Source organism: Pipra filicauda, unplaced genomic scaffold (genome assembly GCF_003945595.2).
Source record: "Pipra filicauda isolate LSUMZ 115617 unplaced genomic scaffold, ASM394559v2 scaffold40_size4127951_pilon, whole genome shotgun sequence".
Taxonomy (NCBI): Eukaryota; Metazoa; Chordata; class Aves; order Passeriformes; family Pipridae; genus Pipra; species Pipra filicauda.
This window is the reverse complement of record NW_024104543.1, coordinates 104,125-125,897: the sequence shown is the minus strand read 5'-3', so window position 1 is coordinate 125,897 and position 21,773 is coordinate 104,125. Positions and strand designations below refer to the sequence as shown.

Here is a 21,773-nt window from a genome sequence, read left to right as displayed (position 1 = left end):
CCAGGTTGTATAAGAAAATTAGATTATTACTGTATTTTATGTTGAAATTATAGATTTGTATAACATTAAAGTTAGAATAAGAACATGCACTTAGTTTTCCTTAGTGATTTAGTTCTGAAAGGTAACACATTCTGGTAGAAATCCTTGTGCAGAATCATACTCACAAAAAGAGAAATTCAGAGATCAGTTATGTAATTGGTAATTGCCTTTATATCATAGAAATCAGTGAAAGCTTTCAGGGTTTTTTCAGGGAAGTGGAATGTTGTCATTAGTGCCAATTAAGTAGCAAGCTTGAAATAACTGTTTTCTGTCAAAGAATCTGTTTCGTGGGGCTTTACTCTTTCTTTATTAACATAAGGACTTCTATGTGTCTCGTAGAAATTCATAGGAAACAATTAGGGCTTTAGAATTAGGTATAAGGCAGTATAGACTGGAATATTATGTTTCTCAAGAAGGAAATAGTACTGCATGCTTCTTAAATGGTTGCTACAAATTATACAAGAGTTAAGTGAGAGATATTTTCCTTGTATTTTGACTCAGCTTTTAAAGTAAGAAGTTTGTCAGCTGACCGCAGGAAAATTCAGAAGACAATTGGGAATAAAATGAGAGAAGAAAAATTCATTAATATTTCAGGAAGGAGCAGTTAATTTCTACTACTACTTTCATGAACTTATTTTGAGTTTCTAACAAAAGACTTGGTCATTCTAAATGAATGTTAAGGATTAGTCAAGACTTTGATCATCCTTTATATTGATCAAGAATACAAGAAGACAGAGAAATGTTACAATGAACGTTGTGTCCTCAAGCATCGTGGATCTCCCATGCTGTGTTAATATAGTAGTTTCTAATCTTCTTTGGCTCACTTTAGCCACAATTTAAAAAAAAAAATTCTGTTCTGTTTGATGTTTTTTGTAGCATAGATCAGGAAAGTCCGTCTTTTGTGGATGTGATTTGCAGTAGAAAGACTATGAGATGGAGCATTCAGACCTTTTCAGCATCTGCAAAGTCTAGCAGGGTCTTTGCTAAAGTACATTAGAAATGTTATTTTATTAATAACTATCTTTTGGAATTTTTGCTTGTAGAATCCAATGAAATTGTGTTTTGGGTAGACCAGAACATTTGGTTAACCTCTGCTGATTGCCAACCTCAGGCATGCTGATGCAGACCCATAGCCCAGTGGTCTTCAATTTCTAGATAGTACATTCCTGTAGTAATAACCTGTGATGTGGTTCAAAATTGTTTTCCTGCATTATACCTCTCCACCTCTGATTACAGATTCTTTGAAATTGCAGTAATGCTAGTTATAATCTGGTTGGCTCATATTCCTTTCATACTTGCATACTTTGCAGACATGCTTTGTACATGCAAACTGGATAAACGTCAGTAAAAATGTACTGTTTCTGAGGAGACATTCATTTAAAAACATGGCAGAAAGCATATTGTTCTCTGGGCTCTAAGTGCATTTACATAATTAACAGCAGAAGTACACGGCCAAGTCATCACATGGTGGGTCGCATTGCTGCAGACCAACATATCCCTAAATATATTCTGTAGTGCATTTCTCATATACCTAAACTGCTACGTTTAAGTGTGCAGTTTTTATCTATTCATTATACTAGTAAATGTAGATTGCCCAGGCCCCTCTGATGTATAATTATGTGTTTGAATGAGCACAGCAACTTCAGTAGCAGACATTTGTTTTGTAGACATGTTAGGAGAATTATAATTGATGCCTTTTTTATCACTGAATGAAAAAAAGATAAAAGTGCTGCTATAAACTGAAACTTGAATTAAGTTATGTGAAATACATAATTCACATAATGACTGTCCCTTTATAAATGTTCATATTAAGTAACCATATCATTTGGGATAATTCCTCCTTGAGGAATGCTGTGAAAGAATAGCTCATTCATTATCTTGACTTTGTGAATTGCTCTAAAAGCAGCTCCTCTGATGAGAAAATTGATTTAGCATCACTTTAAACTATTGAAAATAATGCTGGAATTCGGTATTTTCCTGTCCAGAAAGTTTCAGTAACTGTGTCCACTGTATGGCTTTGACTAATTAAACTGGAACTCCCCTCAAAACCACACACATCTACCTCCCCTCTGCGTGCATATACACATGCAGAACCTTGCTTTAAAACACCACCTGGTCTATTAATCACACTGACAGAGTAATCACTCAGCTGCTGTAATGCAGGTCCCTTGATTCATTGATGGCAATAATTAAAAGATTTGGAGGTATGCTTGGAAGTTTGGAAGCCATGCATTTATCTGCAGACAGGATTCTGCGGCTGTGTACTGTCCTCCTAACAGTGTCTCTGAGAAAAGGCAACATGTCATTTCCCAAAATTTTTGTCAGAAAAGTTCTTAAAATCAAAAATATGACCTTCTGATTTAAATCTATCACTTGTAGATATTTAGGAGAAAGTTATGGAAGAAAAGACAGTAAAGGAAAAAGCACATAAGTACTATTGTTGGTGGCAAAGGTTACAGAGATGTTAAGGTTATGTGAATAGATAAGAAAGCCAAATTTCTGAAGCAAGAGATAGTATAAGAGACCATCTTCCCCTCCAAAATGAGGGCTCATGAGGGACTTAGAGATTTCCTAAAGAGAATTCTCTGTGGATGGAAATTAGCACACTGTCTTCCAAAAGTAGCATCAGCAGCAGACCAAAAGTAAAGACCGAATAGAACAATTGCAGGAGGGCATCCTTCAGAAGCATCTGTTATATTGGATAGGCTTCTGCCAAGTGCTGCACATATAGTTTCTTATCTGCTCTGAATTTCCAAATTTTTTGAGGTTGTCCACCCTGTCTCATTGGTTTGTTTTTTTTTTTAATTGTAATTCAACCTTTCCATGTGATCAGTGTAGTTGCTATATTTAGATTCAAATCTCACTAGGAGAACACTTTCATTCATTGCATATCACCAGCCTCTGATTTTGTCTTTGAGATTCAAAAAGACACCTTAATAACATTCTCTTTTTTCCCAAGGATTTTAAGGGGAAGAGTTTTGAAATTCAGACCAAACTGTTGTGTTTGTCAAGACCAGGGTGAGTTTGTGCGATTAGAACTTCGTTTGCTGTCTTTTTGACAAGTTCTCCCAGGAGGTTTCTGAACATTGAAAACCTTTCAGGATGAAGTTCATGTTTTCTGCATGTGCTTGGCAAAAGCAGATATATTGCTCTAATATAAAAAGCTGAAATTGCATTTTTCCCTCTCTCATGCTCAGGAAGTGAGCTCTTGCATTGGGTTCAGAGAGCAGGCTGTAGAGAAGAGTTATCTTCCCTAATTTTTATCCACATTGAAGGCTACATTTTTGGGTTATGATTTTATTCATTCTGTAAGGGATGTAATTTACATATGTATAACATACAGAGAGTACTAGCATAATTTCCTCAAGGGATAAGAAAATTAATGGATTTTTGGAGAGGGAAGGGCAGGTTGAAAGAATAGGTAGATCATGATGACTACAGGATATTCAGAGGATATTAGATCAGACATTGTTGCCAGTTAGGGCTTTTGAAGAACTTTACTGTGAGAAAGGACATCTGCTTTGTAGCATGTACTGACAAAGTGTGAGTGGCTCATCAGGCTTGTGGAGTGGGACTCAACTGAATCACAAAAAGTGTGATTCAACTTGAAGCTCGGGACCCCTAAATGTAGGTGGCTACAAGGGAGCTAGCTGTATACTTGTTCCCAGTCTGGTGAATGGCAACCTAATCCACACAATAAATGTTAAAGACTGATTTGGCAGCATTTATAGTGTAAATAAGTGTGGGCAATATAAATGCCCGTATAGCCTATATCTGTTTCCTCATGTAGTCTACATTGTTGATGAGTTTGAAAATACATTCCAGAATACTGATACGCCAACAGAGATGATTTTATTTTTACATGCGTGCTCCTAAACTTTATGTATTTCCTCAATTGCTACCCAGGTGTGTTTATGTGAACATGATGTATGCATTTCCTGCTGCCAGCCCAGCTTATACCAAATAAGCTGCTCTGCTTCTAGAACAGATGTGTCTAATGGCAACACCAGAGCTTTTGAAGATAAAACTGGAGGTAGAGGGTGACCACGGAGATGGGATTCAGGAATGGGATAAGGTGCCTTCAGGAAATGAAGTTTTGTTTGCAAACAGTATGCTGCCACTGCTAATCCTGCTAGCAGACTAAAACTCAGGACACAGAAAATTATTTAAACTTCAACTAAAAAATTGAAACAGGAAGCTGGGAAGACCAAGTATATTCCACATTATTCTCGTTCCTGAAACAAAAAATCAAGTGCAGATAGCCATGTTTTGCAAAGTCAGCCTTTCTTCTTTCAATATTTGCAGTTTCCTTTATCTTTCCTTGTATATTAAAACTAGTATATTAATTAACACAAGATCTGAAGAGGAAAATAATTTTGGAAATAATTATTACATTTTTTTAGGGGAAAGGGAATTTCCACTGACTTGTTTGCACACCCCACATTTAAGTTCATGAGACACATTTCTCCCTGTGTTCCATACGCATCCAGTATTTTTACTTTATGTAATCTTCTTAAGCTCATTTTCTCAGTATCAGTCAAATGCAGCATATAATCCTGTTTTTTTCTTCAAGAGAAAATTAATATTACTGTTTAACTACCTTAATCACAGCAAGTTGAACAGTGCCCAAGCATATTTGTAATTTACAGTTACAACTGGACCAAAACAAATGGATGAAAGTGTCAAACTGAGAGTTTTGGTCTAAATCTGCCACTTCAGATTGCGCTTAATACCAAAGGGCAAGTTTACAGTTTGTTTGTCACCAGACCCAAATTTTGGGAATTCAAAACAGGTGATGGTATAACTCTTCAGAGCACTTATGATCTGAAGGAATTTTGTCCAGAACAGTGTGGCTCCTCAGTCAGCCAATTCCAACACTGAGGCACCTGATTTACTTTCCATCTACAGTGAGCAATATGCAGTAATCCCCTTGCTCCAAATAGCCTTTATTTCTCTAACACCATTTTTATTATGTTGCAAAGCTTATAGCAAGGAAACATCTGCTCAGGTATTTTACCGCAAATCTCTCTTCTTAGGTTTAGGCAACACTAAAAAACATTGTTAGGATTTGAATATCAGGCAACAAGGAAATTCATGTGTATGGCTATTTGGAAAGAGAAGGGACAATATACATTTTAATTCAGCTTAAGTTAACTGGAGACAGTTGTCTTAATGCAAAATGACTTCAGAACTCTAAGCAGAGCTTACTGTTCTCAAATAGGTACAAATGGCATTAGCAGTATTTACAAATCCTGAAATGCTCCAGGTATCATATTACTGTTCAAATCCAATGAGAGTATATTTCCCACAATGTGTATTATTGTATGTACTCATGAAATGTACTCATATTATTGAAGATGATTATATAGCAATGTATTTTAAACTTATTTTTATTCTCCACATCATAGTCATATATTTGGGTTTATAAGGTACCAGAAAGACTGGCTCTTCTGTTGTGATTTCCCTTGACAGCAGGCTGTAGTCACAGTAAATCTGTAAATATAAGTATTGTGTATTATTAGTGTATGTTCATTTCTCCTATTCACCACAGAAATGGCTCCCATAAAACCTGTCACTGAGGTAGTCAGAAAAACCATTGCAACTGATTTGCTGGTGGTTTAGGGAAGTTTCAAGTGGGGAACAAGTTGCTTTGCTTATCTTTTACAGATACACAATATTATAATATTACCACTTTACTTAGCAGCATAACAGACTCAAGAATTAACTGGAAAAGTTCTCACTGGTGCTTCTCATCCAGATAAGTTACTTATAAGTAGTTAAAGGGTAGCTGTAAAACAGAACAGTCCATGCCCTCAGCAGGAAATAGTGATCACTGTTGTTCCTGGTCACTCAAGTCTCAAGATATTAGATCTTCTAGTGTCTATCCTTCCTTGTGCACTGGCTTGTTTTCATTTGTTCCTAATGAAAGAGGAGAAAGGGATAGCCATTAATTCTTCACACTGCTTGCAATATTTGTCCTATCGAAGAGCTATCAATGGTCACTAAGGACTGGAGCATTATTGTGCTAGATGATACTCAAAGAACAGACAAAATACAACCCCAGTCCTAGAGATTTTCATTGCAAAAGAAAGTCCAAGAGTTATGACTGGTTAGACAGGTGGGTACAAACAATAGTGATTTTATCAGTCAGGATGACAGGTAATCCAGGGTACCTAATGCATGACATTTCAATGTTTTCTAATAGCAAAAGAGAATTATACAGAAGAAAGAAAGCGTAGAGTTCTGCAGCTGGTAGGGAACTGCTCAGGGAAAAAATTCTTTAAATAGAGAAAAAATTCTTAGGCTGAATTTATAGACTGATTGAAGGAACAGCTGTTATATAGACAGTCTGTACCTAAGGTATTGAAAGATCTGAAAGAATTTCAATATGAAAGGAAGTGGCCTATATTTTATTGGATAAAAGAGAAGAATGTTGTGGTCAAAGAAACAGACTAGGAGAATGGTCTTTGAAGCAACATATCTGTATTGTTGGAGAACAACTGCACTTGTGAAAGCCAGAGGGAAAGAGGCTGATGTAACTGAACAGAAGATGATGAGAGCCTTGATAAGCATTTTAGCTGTGGGGTTTGGTAGGAATTTTCATATCTGTGATATGTTATGCAGAGCAGATCTGCAGTATCAAGGCACTACGAGGTTGGAGGAGTGAATAAAAGATGATACCCAAGCTATCGTCACAGGGGAGAGAGAGAGCAGTGCCATCTGTCATGAATCAGGCATCTGCCAGTAAGTGGCATGGATACAGGACTTTCAGAGTAATGCAAGCAGTTCTTATTTTAGGTGGACTGAAATTTTGAGATCACTTTGAGTTTCCTGTAGAAAGGCTAAATACCAATTCAGACAGTTCAGTAACAAGGGGCGCTGTTTTGAGGACATGTGCATACACAGCTTTGTCTACACTCAAAATGCATTAATGTCTAAATTCAAATTGCAGGGAGTGCAGAGTGCAAAAGGGTTGTTTGGGTCGTGTGTAGCCTGGGAATTGTTGCCTTTAAATAAGCAGAAATGGATAATAGACTGAAGAATTCTGTAATGATTTTTTAATGGAAAGGGTAATTAAAAGCCAAGCATGCATTGCTGCTTTAACTCTCTAGGAGAGAGTTATTGCTGTCTTATTATCATTTTTTCAAATAAGGGAGAAATGAACAAGACTTGCAGTGGTCTTTCTTGAGAAAAGCCAGGAGCCTGAAGAAGCTAAGCAAAGACTGAGGAATGAAGAGCACTAAGGTGTCGGAGAACGACAGTAGTCTTGTATTTCCTGCCTTACATTGATGTATAGTGCAGGCATAGCCTTTCTATGTCTTATCCTGCAAGCTGTCTTCAGTCTTCTGTCAGCAGGTTGGAGTTCAACTGAAACAGTTATTCCACCATTACAGTGACTTTTCCATAATTTGAATTCTTTAAATCAAGACTAAGCGATAAAAGGTAAAGCAGCATCTGCAGTTAGAGAGTTGGTACCACAGTTCCTGATGGAGTTTTGCGATTATTATTGCTGGTAACAATCCAGACAGGTGAAGAAAAAACAGATGAGCAGATGAAATAAAATTTTCTGGACTTGAAAACTATGAATAGATTAGCACTGATAGTACCAACATGAAGAAGGAGGTCTTTTGAAGAATAATGTGTCATCTTTCACTGTAGGACCTATATAACTCTACCGAAGCCATTAAAGTCTGTAGGTGGTAATATTAAGAGTAAATGTATATTTTTCATTTAATGAGGGCAAAACCCAGCAATGTCTATCACATTTTCTTCCTCTTTAAATAAGGTATTGGCAAAGAACAAAAGGCCAGAAGCTGAGCAGTTAAGTTTGATCTCACAGGCATGAAAGTGAGTTCTACTCGTGGCTGATGACTTCCCATCTTATGTAGGTTTGAATGAAACGTTATAATTATGTTTGCACTTTAGCAGCTTCCAGCTGCAGAGATTTCAGCTGCAGAGACCACTGCAAGTTGCAGCACTGCAGTGAAGTTAGAGATAACCACGGAGGAGTTGGCCTTTGTCTCTGAATTCCAGCTGTTCGATTTTTACTTCAAACACTTGCAAAAATATAAAACCATTGTGTCTTCTTAAACTTCCTCTAGCTGTCTGTCTACCGTGTTCTGAGATGCAAAGATATCTGAAAACAGTCTTTACCTCAAAAAGTTTTAATAAGTAAATAAAAAACGCTATAAGCAGTCTCTGAAACACACATACACATTCATATGTGCATTTTCTCAGTTCTGGACCTCTGTTTTTGTTTATTATTCTGAGACATTTAAAGTACAAATGTATTCCTAGCTTTAAATATAGCATATATCATAACTACTTAAAGCAGAAATATTCAATGTGCATTTGCCCTCTTTCCTAATTATATCTAAATAGTGTTTATATTACTTTTAGTGTTATTTCATATTTACTGTGTACCAAACACCCTATGAGCTACATTCAAAGAAGAGGAGAAATGAAAGTGTTGCATATTTGTTCACCATCAGTAGTTAGTGTTTTTTAGTCATGGTCCCACCTTCTCTGTGGCAGTTTTCCCTGGGTGAAAAGGGGCTGGTGGCTAAGCGATGTGGGGCTGTGTGTGCATGAAGCATAGGATGTGGTTTGCTGAGGGCTAGCATCCACCTCCCAGACAGCTAAGGATCCTTACTTAATTATGCTGGCTTTTGGTCCTCATCTGAGCTTGGGAGACACAGCCCAGAACCTGCAACAAAAACCACCAAGGAGCAATCCTGCAGCCAGCCAGGGCACTGGGCATTGCCAACATGACCCTGTGCAGCTGTGTGTCCTGGCTTGGAGTGAGGACAGGGCTGCCCAGGAAATGCCTTCTCTTTCCCTCAGATGATGGCAGAAAGGGCCAGATCACATCAGAAAGTCTGGCTTCGATGCTCAGTTACCATTACTAAAAATATCTTTACTTGAAGAGATACCAAATTGGTGCTGTCACCTCCACTGTAGGGTCTTAAACCAACACCTGGCATTGCAACAGAGAGTTTGTGCATTTGCTTGGCATGGGTATTGTGGTGGTTTACTTTGGCTGAATGCCAGGTGTCCACCTGGCTAAACGCCAGGTGTCCCACTCCCAGAGGGAAAAGGGGAGATGAAAAAAACGTAAAAACCTGGAATTTACCAAGAAAGACAGTTTTATATTTACACAGAAAACAGGAAAAAAACTTAACACTACAAACACATAGGCAAAGGAAACTAACAGTAAAATTCTACTTCCCACAATAAGTGAAGTGCTCTTTCTCTCTCCTCCAAGGAGCAGCCGTCCTGCTGAATAGCTATCACAGAAGAGAGTGAGCTACTTCCTTCTCCCCTCTTTATATCTGAGCTGACATAACATGGAATACCTTCCGAGTCAATATGAATCAGGTGACTTATCCTAGAAGCAAAGGGAAGAGAATCAAATACCGTGATGTCCTCAGGTTTTTTTCTGTGCTTCTGCATTTAATGAGGTAGCTGATGGAAATCAGAGGTGCTCCCTTTGCCCACTGCAACACTAGGATGAACCCCTCAGTGCCCTTCAGTTCATTCCCTGGCTACCCTTTCCTCATGACTAGAGTGAAATGAGACAATAACCTCATTTGATTTGCACATGCCACAAAGCTTACTGGTGAGGTTAGAGACCTCATTGCAGCTGATTTAAGCCTTCTGGTTCTGGGTTAGCTTCTTCTTCATACACTGCATAGATGTATGCTGCAGTCCAATCACCCACCCAAGACTGGTAACCACTGAAGTAGATGAATATTAGAAATCTGATAGTGATGGATTTAAAGGAGAAACAATCATATACATATATGAGCTAAAGTATGGTTGTATAGCTTTTAAAATTCTGCAACTAGAAATAAATTCTGAATATGGTATTTTGGCCCAGTTTCTAATGAGATCCAAAAATGGCAGAGTACAGGCACCTCAGCAATAAGGACTAAAGCTGATCAAGTGAATTTTGCATAAATTATGAGCTGAGAACCTAAAGAATATATAAAATGGCACTCATGTTCCAGAGTGCTGATATTAGAGACTGATATTAGAGACCACAGAGAGAAAATACCATGTAGGGAAGCATGATTGCAAACCTCAGCTATGTTCCAGAGTGGGAAATGTTTGGATTTATGGGCTTGTACATTTGCACTATTAGTGTACCTGTTAACACACTCTTTTGGTCAGGTAAGCCCAGAACCGAACCACACTCTTTTGGTCAGGTAAGCCCAGAACCAAAAAATATCTCTCAGGTGTCGGCTTCATGATCAAAAACTCTATTGTTCCTAAACTCAAAAATCTGCTGACAGGTCGCTCTGACCGCATTATCTCCCTACGCCTTCCACTAAACAACAAACAACATGTTGTCCTCTTTAGTATATATGCTCCAACTCTCCAAGCTGACCCTGTTGAAAAAGATAAATTTTACACTGACCTGCGCCTCCTTACCCAAAAGGTGCCTGCAGATGATAAGATCATTATCCTTGGTGAGTTCAACGCCAGGGATGGTAAGAATTTTGAAACCAGGAAAGGAGTATTAGGCAAGCATGGTGTTGGAAACTGCAACGATAATGGTCGACTTCTGCTAGAATTCTGTGCAGAGTGACAGCTCACCATCACTAATACTATCTTTCAGCAGAAAGATAGTCTGAAGACAACCTGGATGCACCCCGGTTCTAAGCATTGGCACCTCATTGATTATGTCTTGGTGCGACGGAGAGATGTCCGCGATGTCCACCATACCCGCGTGATACCCAGTGCAGAATGCCAAACAGACCATCAGTTTGTGTGCTGTAAACTCAACTTCAATCTCAAATTCAAACCTAAAAGGGGCAGCATCCCAAGGAGAAGACTCCAAGTTAACAATCTCCAATCAGCCACAGTAAAAGACAGATTCCAGGCAAACCTTCAAACTAGGCTCGAAAACCATTCCACAGATTCTACAGATTCCTCTCCTGAAATAATTTGGCACCATATTAAAAACAGCATCCTGCAATCCTCTGAAGAATCCTTAGGGTTCTCCCTCAAGAAGAACAAGGACTGGTTTGATGAAAACAATCAAGAAATCCAGGATTTGTTGAGGAAGAAGAGAACCGCCCACCAAGCACACCTTGCACTGCCATCCTGTCACGCAAGAAAAATGGCCTTTCATCTTGCATGCAGCAAGCTCCAGCAGAAACTCCGTGACATCCAGAACAAGTGGTGGATTGATCTAGCTGAAAAAACTCAATTATGCACAGATTCGGGAGATCACAAAGGATTCTATGAGGCCCTGAAAACAGCATACGGGCCTACATACCAAGTCCAAAGCCATCTACTCAGCGCTGATGGTCAAACACTTCTGACAGATAAAACCTCCATTCTGAATCGATGGTCTGAACACTTTCAGACTCTCTTCAGTACCAACCATGTAGTCCAAGACTCAGCAATTCAGTCCATCACACAACAACCAGTGAAATACGAATTGGATACTGCCCCCACTTTAGGAGAAACCCTCAAGGCCATACAGCAGGTGAAAATTGGCAAGGCAGCTGGGGTTGATGGAATTCCACCCCAAGTCTGGAAACATGGGGGCCTTGCGCTCCATACCAAATTTCACTAGTTTGTGGTGCGCTGTTGGGAACTAGGCGAGCTACCATCAGACCTTCGTGATGCAGTCATCATCACCTTGTATAAGAAGAAAGGAATTAAATCAGACTGCTCAAATTACCACGGTATTACTCTGCTCTCCATTGCTGGTAAAATCCTGACAAAGAATACTCTTGAACAGACTAATACCCACTATTGCAGAAGGAATTCTTCCTGAAAGTCAGTGCGGTTTCAAAGCCAACAGGAGTACCACAGACATGGTATTTGTTCTCAGACAACTGCAAGAGAAGTGTAGGGAACAGAACAAAGGTCTCTATGTAACCTTTGTCGACCTCACCAAGGCTTTTGATACTGTGAGCAGAAAAGGTCTGTGGCAGATTTTGGAACATTTAGGTTGTCCCCCTAAATTCCTTAAAATGATCATCTCACTCCATGAGGATCAGCACGACCGGGTCAGTTATGGCAATGCACTTTCTGAGCCCTTTCTAATAAAGAATGGTGTGAAACAAGGCTGCGTTCTTGCTTCAACCCTATTCACAATCTTTTTCAGCATGATACTCCAAAGGGCCACAGCAGACCTCGATGATCAGGACGGTATCTACATTCAATACCGTACTGATGGAAGCCTTTTCAACCTCAGGCGACTGAAGGCCCACATTAAGACCTTAAACCATCTTCTCCGGGAGCTGCTTTATGCTCATGATGCCGCCCTTGTTGCCCACACAGAAGCAGCCCTGCAGCGTTTAACATCCTGCTTTGCAGACGCTGCTGAGCTCTTCTGGCTGGAAGTCAGCTTAAAGAAGACGGAAGTTCTCTACCAACCTGCTCCTCAGGAAGGCTTCCATCATCCCCATATCACCATTGGCCAGTCAATCAGTCCAGCAGTTTACTTACCTAGGTAGCCTCATCTCCTCAGACGGTAAAATTGATGGGGAGATAGACAACAGGTTACCAAAGGCATATAGTGCTTTTGGAAAACTCCATAAAAGACTATGGCGTAATAAACACTTGAAGAAAAGTACCAGGATCAGTGTTTACAGAGCCATAGTGTTGTCTACTCTCTTGTATGGTTCCGAATCATGGGTCGTCTACTGCCACCACCTGCGACTCTTAGAACGCTTCCATCAACGCTGTCTCCGTACAATCCTAAACATCCACTGGTCAGATTATGTGACCAATACATCTGTTCTAGAGCAAGCAGCAATCACTAGCATTGAGGCCATGTTGATGAGAACACAGCTGTGCTGGGCAGGGCACATCTCAAGGATGAAGGACCACCGCCTCCCTAAGATCTTGCTTTACGGTGAACTTGCCTCTGGCTGCCGCAAGAGAGGAGCCCCGAAGAAAAGATACAAGGACTCCCTGAAACAACATCTCAACCTCGACCACGTTGATCATCTTAACTGGTCTACTCTGGCCTCAAATCGGGAGACCTGGAGACACACCATCTACAATGCTGCTGCTTCCTTTGAGAACGCCCACGGGATCACTCTCGAGGAGAAAAGACAATGCAGAAAGAATCGTATCCTGCTGAATACACCACCTAAGGAGTCTTTCTGCTGTGCCTTTTGCAACCGGATATGTCTGTCTCGTATTGGCCTCATAAGCCACCAGCGTGCCTGTAACAAACGTGGATAGAGCCTTCCTAAATCTTCGTTCGCGAAGCCTAGCCATGTACCTGTTAACAAGTGAGGTGGATCATACCTACTAGGCACCTTGAATTTCTTAGAAAAATGGTTTTCTGGATATTGCTGAAATTAAGTTGTCTTTTCCTTGTCAGTAAGGAACAAAACCAATGATAACAGAGTCTGAAGATTTTAACACTTTCTTACAACCTAGATAGCAAAATGGCCACTTTGTTATATTTGGATTTGACAACCTGATATTGGCATTAGCCTGAAAAGATAATAGTCATCTGCTTTTCTCCATCACAGTAATAATACTACTGCCATGTGTCTGCAGGTGATAATGTCTCTACATGGACAGTAAGCACTTACACTTACCAGAGCTGTGAGTCAAATGAAGCTCAAAGGCTATTTAGTCACCTAACTTGAAGCTTCATTTTCCCAAGTGCTGCAACTGTAGTGACTTCCTTGGTAGGTTTAACTCACTATTTCAGTTTCTTTTTTTTGAAAATTTCTTTCAATTACTTTTTTTTGTGTTTTGGTTCATTCATTTATTTATTTATTTATTTTATTTCTGTGATTCCAGTGGTACTGTTCTTCAAGAACGGATTTTATAATCACACTAATAAATGTGTCGCATTCAAAAAGTTATTTATGGGTGAGAAAGGAACACCTGTATTTATATTTATTTATTTATATAAAGGAACACTAATATATTATTAGTATTAAATTTTAACAGTGTAATCCAAGAATCATTATTAGTTGAGATCTAATTATTACAGAAAATAATGCTTTTGTGCAGAAAAATGTTTCAGTAATGATAATAATAATAATTACAATGTCAACACTGTTATACACACACTTCTTAGCTTCTACCACTTTTCCTGATGCTTCATCCACCCTCCCTCTGCTCCCTAGGGTCCTGAAATGGGCAGTCTCAGTCTGGTGGGGTTCAGTGGGGGCATTATGCCATGTTATTGTCATCTGGAGTCCTTTGCTCAGAAGGATATGGTGTTCATCACAATGGTTTCCTACTTGGGGCCATTTTTATGTTTGATAACACACTTTTAGACCTTGGTGTTTCTTCCTTAATCTGAAGCTCCACATTACAGACAGGTTTACTGTACAGAGTGCCTTTCATACATGCTAGATATGTCTTTGTTCTTTTGTTACCCTGAAAAGCAGTTTTGCTCAGCCCAGATCTGCATTTCTCTAGCCAAGAAACACCAGTGAGCTATTTATAGCTGTGAAGTCTCCAGCACCAGCCTGTGCCTATCTCTTTAGCTATGGTAACACCATATTACAGCACTGCAGGGTAATAGGGGTCATGATACAATTAAGGTGTGCTTCATATAGTATGGGGCTTATATGTAGAAAATGTTATTATCAAGTAAAATTCATCCAGATCGGAAAAAGCTTGTTTATAAAAAAATGAAATGCAAAGACACAGTTCAATACAAAATTCTGCATGGTGGAATTTTATCAGCAATGTAAATCAGCAAAAGGCACAGTAGGAGCCTTGGGGCAAGGCAGGAACAGGAGGCCAGATTTATATTCCCATGTTTGCTTATTTCTAATGCAGAGTCCACAGCTCTCCATTAATTTACCTTCAGGAATATATAATGTATTTCTTTCTGTTTATTTCTGGGTGAGATTACATATGACTTAACATGAAACACCGGTCCAGAGAGTTATGTTAGATACTGTGAATTGAAAACGTGCACGCATAAAATTTTTTTCTTTGGGCATTTTTTGAATGCCTGCCACCTGCAAGAGTATGTCTGCAGATACAGGGTAAGGGACTGTGCAGCTGGGCAGATATTACCATATGTTGTGACCAGGACTGCATGTGTTGCATTAGTGATAAGGCAAAAGGAGAGCATCCTTATTTCTCTTATTTTCTGCATCTGTAAATTGGCACTTTCTGCATTGCTGTGAACATTAAGAACCAGGTAAAGAGTATCAGGCTTTTTCCTTGCTCGCACTCCTGTTAATCCCTTTTACTCAGTATCACAAAGAGTTAGCACAAATCTGCTGCTGTTAGTGTTTGGGCCATGCTATTCCCTGTGATAAAACTCTTCCATTTCCTTTCCATTGTAGAAAATGTTGGAGAGTTTAGCAATTCTTGGAAGTTATATATAGTGATATATCTTTCAGAGATCATATAATTATAGACTATTGTGAATTGGAAAGGATCCACAAGACTCATCAAAGTCCAACTCCTGCCCCTGCACAGTAAAGCCCCAGGAATCACACCATGTGCCTGAGAGGATCACCCAAACACTTCCTAAACTCTGTCAGGCTTGGTGCTGTGACCACTTCCCTGCGGACCCTGTTCCAGTGCCCAACCAGCTTCTGGGTGAAAAACCTTTTTCTAATATCCAACCTAAACCTCCCCCGACACAACTTCAGGCCATTCCCTCAAGTCCTGCCACTGATCCGCACAGAGAAGAGATCAGTGCCTGCCCCTCCTCTTCTCCTCACAAGGAAGTTGTATAGACTGTGATGAGGTCTCCCCTCAGTCTCCTATTCTCCAGGCTGAACAAGCCAAGTGACCTCAACTGCTCTTCATACGCTTCCTCTCAAGGCCCTTTACCATCTTTGTAGCCCTCCTTTGGACATTCTCTAATAGATTTATATCTTTCTTATATTGTGGTGCCCAAAACTGCACACATATTCAAGGTGAGACTGCCCCAGCGCAGAGCAGAGCGGGACAATTGCCTCCCTCGACTGGCTGGTGATGCTTCGGCTGATGCCCCCCAGGACAGGGTTGTCCCTCCTGGCTGCCAGGGCACTACTGACTCATATTCAACTTGCCATCAACCAGGACTCCCAGGTTTCTTTCTGCAGTGCTACTCTCCAGTGTTTCAGTCTGTATGAACATCCAGGGTTGCCCCATCTCAGGTGTAGAATCCAGCACTTGTCTTTGTCGAACTTCGTGGTCGTTGCCCAGCCCTCTAATTTATCAAGGTCTCTCTGCCGGGCTTCTCTGCCTTTGAGGGAGTCAACAGCTCCTTCTACTTTAATGATTCTTAGTTTTGACTATTTTTTTTCCCATTACTCTGGAAGGAAACTTTCCATTTCTACAAAACTGAAAAGTAAAAAGATGGAACTCATTCTTGTGGGGAGATGGCTGTGTTGGGATGGTTTTCTGACCTCTTCACATTCCATATTCCTTTATTTTTTTTTTTAGTAAATCAGGTGCTTGTTTCACTAGCTTGTTGGATACAAACCCAGGGATATGCATGGGAACAGGGGCAGTGTGTTTTTAACAGCAGGTCACCAACAGGACACTGGCAGTAATTGTACTGATTCTAGCACTACTGCTAGACTTCCAGTTTGGACTCTAATGAGCCATACTGTCATATCCATTCTCGAGTGACTGATGGTGGGTGCAGATAACCAAGTGAAAAATTGCTTTACATGCAGCTCTTCCTCAGCGGGGTTACCACATGCTACCAAAATATGCATAATGATTTGTAAGAGCTTCCACATTTTCAACATTACCTTGTCAGCTGAAGCACAGTAGTGGAGAAAACTGTGCTTGGATTGATTCATGCTGAAGGGCCTACACTTACAGAGAGTGTTTATTTAAATGTATTAAGGCCAAATACAGGAAACACCCTATAAGTTGAACAAGTAGAATACAGATATATGCAATGTTTGAAAGGTTCAGGCCTTTTTTGTCAATTTCTTACCTGTAAACTGTTCATAAAATTACAAATTATGGAAGTTGTAACTAGTAAAGCAAGGTTTTTGTATAGGTATTCTTAGTTTTGCAAGGTTTTAAATATCTTATATCTTTTAAATATTTATGTTTAGTATCATCTCTCTAGTAACCTATTAAATAGGTTAAATATTTTCCTTAGACTATTTTGTACTGTCAGCTGATACAATGGGTGTTATTCTGAAGTGAACTTTTAAACACATAATTACATGGAGCTGAGGTAAAAATTATAGTGGACTATCTAATATAAATAAGGTATTCTATTTCAAGTGAGTCAGTCAAACTTAAAGTAAGAAAATCCAATAATAGGAGGGTTAAAAATAGAACCTTTTCCTTTTATTAAAGACATTTTAAATGGCAAAAGTATACTGTGAAAGCTTGTATTTAGTCTCTTATTTTTCTTTTTTAACAGGACTGGGAGTTTCCACATTTTATGGGTGATGTTGAAGTGAATCTTCCAGGCTTGCCCTCTGCACACATGCAGTTCAAAGTACCATATTTCCAAAAGATATTGAAAGAGGAATATCACATACATATAACAGGTATGTAATCTTACAAACTGTGACACAGTCACACAGTAAACTGCTTCTGTGTGCTACCATGTGCTTAACCACATACTTTTGTGTGTGTCCCAGATTTTTTTTTCTATCTCTTCATCTGTCCATATCCATATCATCCATATATAAACATCTTAAGGAAATGAGGAACCTGTATCTTATGAATCAGAGACACCTGCTGTTTTCATGGATGTCGCAGTTTGAGAGCCCCAAAAATCCAATTTCCAATTTCCAAGCCTCCCCCCAATTTACCTCAACACTGAAGAGAAGTTTTCAGGCAGGCACACCTCAGTATGGGGGAAGGGAATTATATACAATTTATTACTATACAGAATAAATACTATACAAACTAAAAAGCAGTTATATACACAATATTAACACAGCTTCTACCACCCCTTGGACTCTCCCACATCAGTTCAGGAAAAGTCTTCAGAGCGATAGTGAAAAGTCTCTCTCTCGTTGGAGTATCAGGGAAAGGGTTGAAACCCCCACCAGCCCTTAGCTTCATGCTGAGGTCCTGTCCTGAGCTGCAAGGGAAACAGCTTGTGCCATCAGGATTTTCATCACGAAAGGTCCAAGGAGTCAGCTCTGAGTCCTTCCTCCCTGGTTTCGTGAAGGTTTCCTCCCAGGGGTAAGATGTTCTGTTCTCACCCTCCACGTTGCAGGCTCTGAGTCTCTACTCAGTTCTTTTTACCCCAAATAAAGTCCTTACTCAGAAAAAACCTGCTTGTTTGGCTCTCTCACTCTTCTTTAGCTGCTGCAGCTTCCAGTTTCCAAACCCAACGTAGAGCACCTCTGAGCCCTCTCTGACCCATCTCCGATTTCTGCCTGGAGTTCTTCCAGATGTTGCAACGAATCGCAGCTGTTTTTCCCGGCAACCGAGCCTCTCTGGCCCCTCTCTTGGCTCGGCTCCAGAGCCTCGCCTGCCTTAAATCCATACCACCGCCTTCCCAAGCAGTGGGAGCCCCCTGGCTCCCGGGGAGGGAAGCTCAAACCAAGACAACGGATTTCAGCAACTTCTTGTGACACTAAGTAATACCTAATGTAGCTTCAGAGATCTTTTTTATCTAAAATTGCTCTCCGGGGGAATTAGCAGCTTATTTCATCTTCAAATCTCTTATGCTTTCAGATGCCTTTGCTGTGATTTATGCTAATATCTTTTCTTTGGATATTCTCATCTGGCAAAGGCCGCTCATAACCATACTTCCATCAGTCATCTAACCAGAAGCAGACAGTTCAATAACCTCAAATAAAATAGAATTGCAGTTATTCAGATGGATGATATGTATAGATAAAAAGTACCTGATCCTTGCATACTGTGAGCCAGTATTTTAATAAAAATAGTGTATGAAAAAGAGAAGAAGGTTAAATAGGGATAAATATTTTGGTTTACCCTCAAGCTATATAGAAGGAGTATAGCTTCTCTCTGGATTGAGAAGAGATGGATAATAATGGATAGCAGAAGAATGCACGTGTGAATTGGCAGGGGTCTTTAACTGCTAATATAAACAGTCACAGCCCGTGCCACCACACAGAAATAAAATAGATGAGGGCATCCAAGGACAGAGCCATATGAAACTCCTGTGGATCAGGGACAAAAGGAGAATTCAGAGATGATAGAAGGATAAGGCCAAGAGCTAGCAGCTGAGTCACAAGCTCACCAGACAGCAAAAGCCAAGGGAAAAAGAATGAGAAAGAAAGAATGATGAACCCAACACTGAGTCAAGATAGACTGAATGAGGTTTCAGAAGAGGTATTTTCAGCAGAGAAGGCAGAAATGAGATTAAAAAACAGAAAAGAAGATAAAATTAGTGCAGAAGTTACCTGTTGGCTATTGAATGAGGGGAGGCAAATGAACCAGTAGGAAACACAGAGGGATGCAAGATTTTTCAAAATTCAGTGTGGGTGCCCTGCTGGAATGCTGAGAGAGAGCAGCTGGGATGTGTCTAAGTGACACTGTTTGAGCCACTAGTGGTTTATGGAATAGGATGAAGTAAATGATCTCCTGATCAGTGACTAGAAGGTATAGGGTGAGAGGAGATGGAATGTGTATATGAGAGACACATTTTTCTCTCCCAAGTGAGCAAAAAGGGAAAGGAGAGGGGGAAAAAAGAGTTTAAGCATCAAATATATTATGTAAATTATAGGTATGATATTCAGGGAAAACAAAAAAGATTTTTTTCCTTTTTCTCAAGACTAGAGCATGAATTTGGAGGGGCTCCCACAAGGTTCACAAATGTCCTACAGTTCTTCCATTGTATAAGGAGAAGTAATGGAATGGATGCACAGAGGAGCAGGAACAATGACTACCCATGGTAGATTGGGTGGTGCCATCAGATACAGAAACTCAGGATATAATTAATGGGTGGTAGAAAAGGGATTGAAGAACAAAGAACAGTTTTGCATTGTAGAAGAGACAGAGACATTGATGATAATCAGGGAAGAGCAAAGAATAAAAAACAGCAAAGAACATAAATTGGGGATCAGAAATGCAACTGCTAGCAGTGCTGCTGTTTGAAAGCAGGCCAACCAAGAGAAACCAATATTTTTGCATTGTAGAGTTTTCTGGACTGGAGTCCTTTCTGATTTTCTGGCAAGAAGGCATTCTTTTAATCAGGATGAGATAATGAATGGAAGGCTGAGGAAAATTTTTCCCTGCTCAGCATTAACAAGATCCATTTATTAGATTCACTAGACAAATCAATCCATTTGACTGCATGTCACGTACCCTGTCTACTGAGTGCCTGTTTTATCTCAGTGCCACACCACCCTTTAGGAGATCTAATAAGCAACCGTAACACATGGCACAAGAACCTCCCTTTGGGTAAGTTTTACTTGAACCATCTGTTCTTGCCATCAGTTCTTGTCTTAGGTTAGGGCATCATCTTGGATCATTTTCAAGCTCTAGTTACTGTGTGGATGTGCAGATACTTGTAATATTCTACTCAAATCAAGGAGCTAATAAAAGAAAGAACTATTTCAATACATATATAAAAAGATGAATATAATGCAGTCTGAAATGAGAGTAGAGAGTGATGCACATGAATTCAACAGCAGCAGGTGACATGCTGGTAGGACAGTGATAACAGCCGGAAGCCCCCTCTATGTAAGTGCTGTTTAATACACGGGATCCAGAATTTAACCATGAGAGTTCTTTTAAGTAACAATCAAGAAAGGAAGACTAAGGCCTGAATGATGTTTCTTTTAGTACAAGCTATATAGATAAAGTCAGACTGTAAATCTATGACCTATGCTCTGATTTTTAGAAACTGGAAGCCATTTTCTCCCAGATAGCAAGGAGAAAGAAAGTATGGCTGAAATAACATTTGCTATCTTTTTTCTGGTGAATTTTACATTTAGTTCTTTTACAGTCTGTTTTAGTCACTGTTGATTGTTATAAATAAGAGCAGCCCTGTTCAGAACTGGTTGTTCTAATAAGCAAGGGTACCACAAAAAAGCAGTTCCAAGGAAAGGGACATTCAGAGGAATGAAGGACTTCAAGCCACCTTTCTGTTGGTTTGTGCTTAATGGCTTTGTGCAAGTTCTGTGTCAACGTCAATGTCATCATGGCTGGACTTCGCGAACAAAGATTTGGGAAGGACTCTATCCACATTTGTTACAGGCACGTTGGTGACTTATGAGGCCAATACGAGACAGACATATCCGATCGCAAAAGGCACAGCAGAAAGACTCTTTAGATGGTATATTCTGCAGAACACGGTTCTTTCTGTGTTGCCTTTTCTCCTCGAGAGTGATCCTGCGTGTGTTCTCAAAGGAGACAGCTGCGTTATAGATGGTGTGTCTCCAGGTCTCCCGATTTGAGGCCAGAGTAGACCAGTTATGGTGATCAGTATGACCAAGGCTGAGATGTTGTTTCAGGGAGTCCTTGTATCTTTTCTTCGAGGCTCCTCTCTTGCGGCAGCCGGTGGCAAGTTCACCATAAAGCAAGATCTTAGGGAGGCGGTGGTCCTTCATCCTGGAGACGTGCCCTGCCCATCGCAGCTGTGTTCTCATCAACATGGCTTCTGTACTTGTGACTGCTGTTTGCTCTAGAACAGATGTATTGGTCACATAATCTGACCAGTGGATGTTTAAGATTGTTCAGAGGCAGCGTTGATGGAAGCGTTTTAAGAGTCACAGGTGGTGGCGGTAGATGACCCGTGATTCGGAACCATACAAGAGAGTAGACAACACTATGGCTCTGTAAACACTGATCTTGGTACTTTTCTTCAAGTGTTTATTACGCCATAG

General features: G+C 39.9%; 1 protein-coding gene across 1 annotated transcript in view; it reads left to right on the top strand.

Moving 5' to 3' along the window:
* The window catches only part of TMEM117 (transmembrane protein 117), a 195,653-nt gene that overhangs the window by 165,404 nt on the left and 8,476 nt on the right, over positions 1-21,773 (top strand). The window contains exon 7 of the mRNA XM_027710914.2: positions 17,378-17,507. Within this exon, the coding sequence (XP_027566715.1) occupies positions 17,378-17,507 (130 nt within the window). The remainder of the gene's footprint in view (positions 1-17,377; positions 17,508-21,773) is intronic.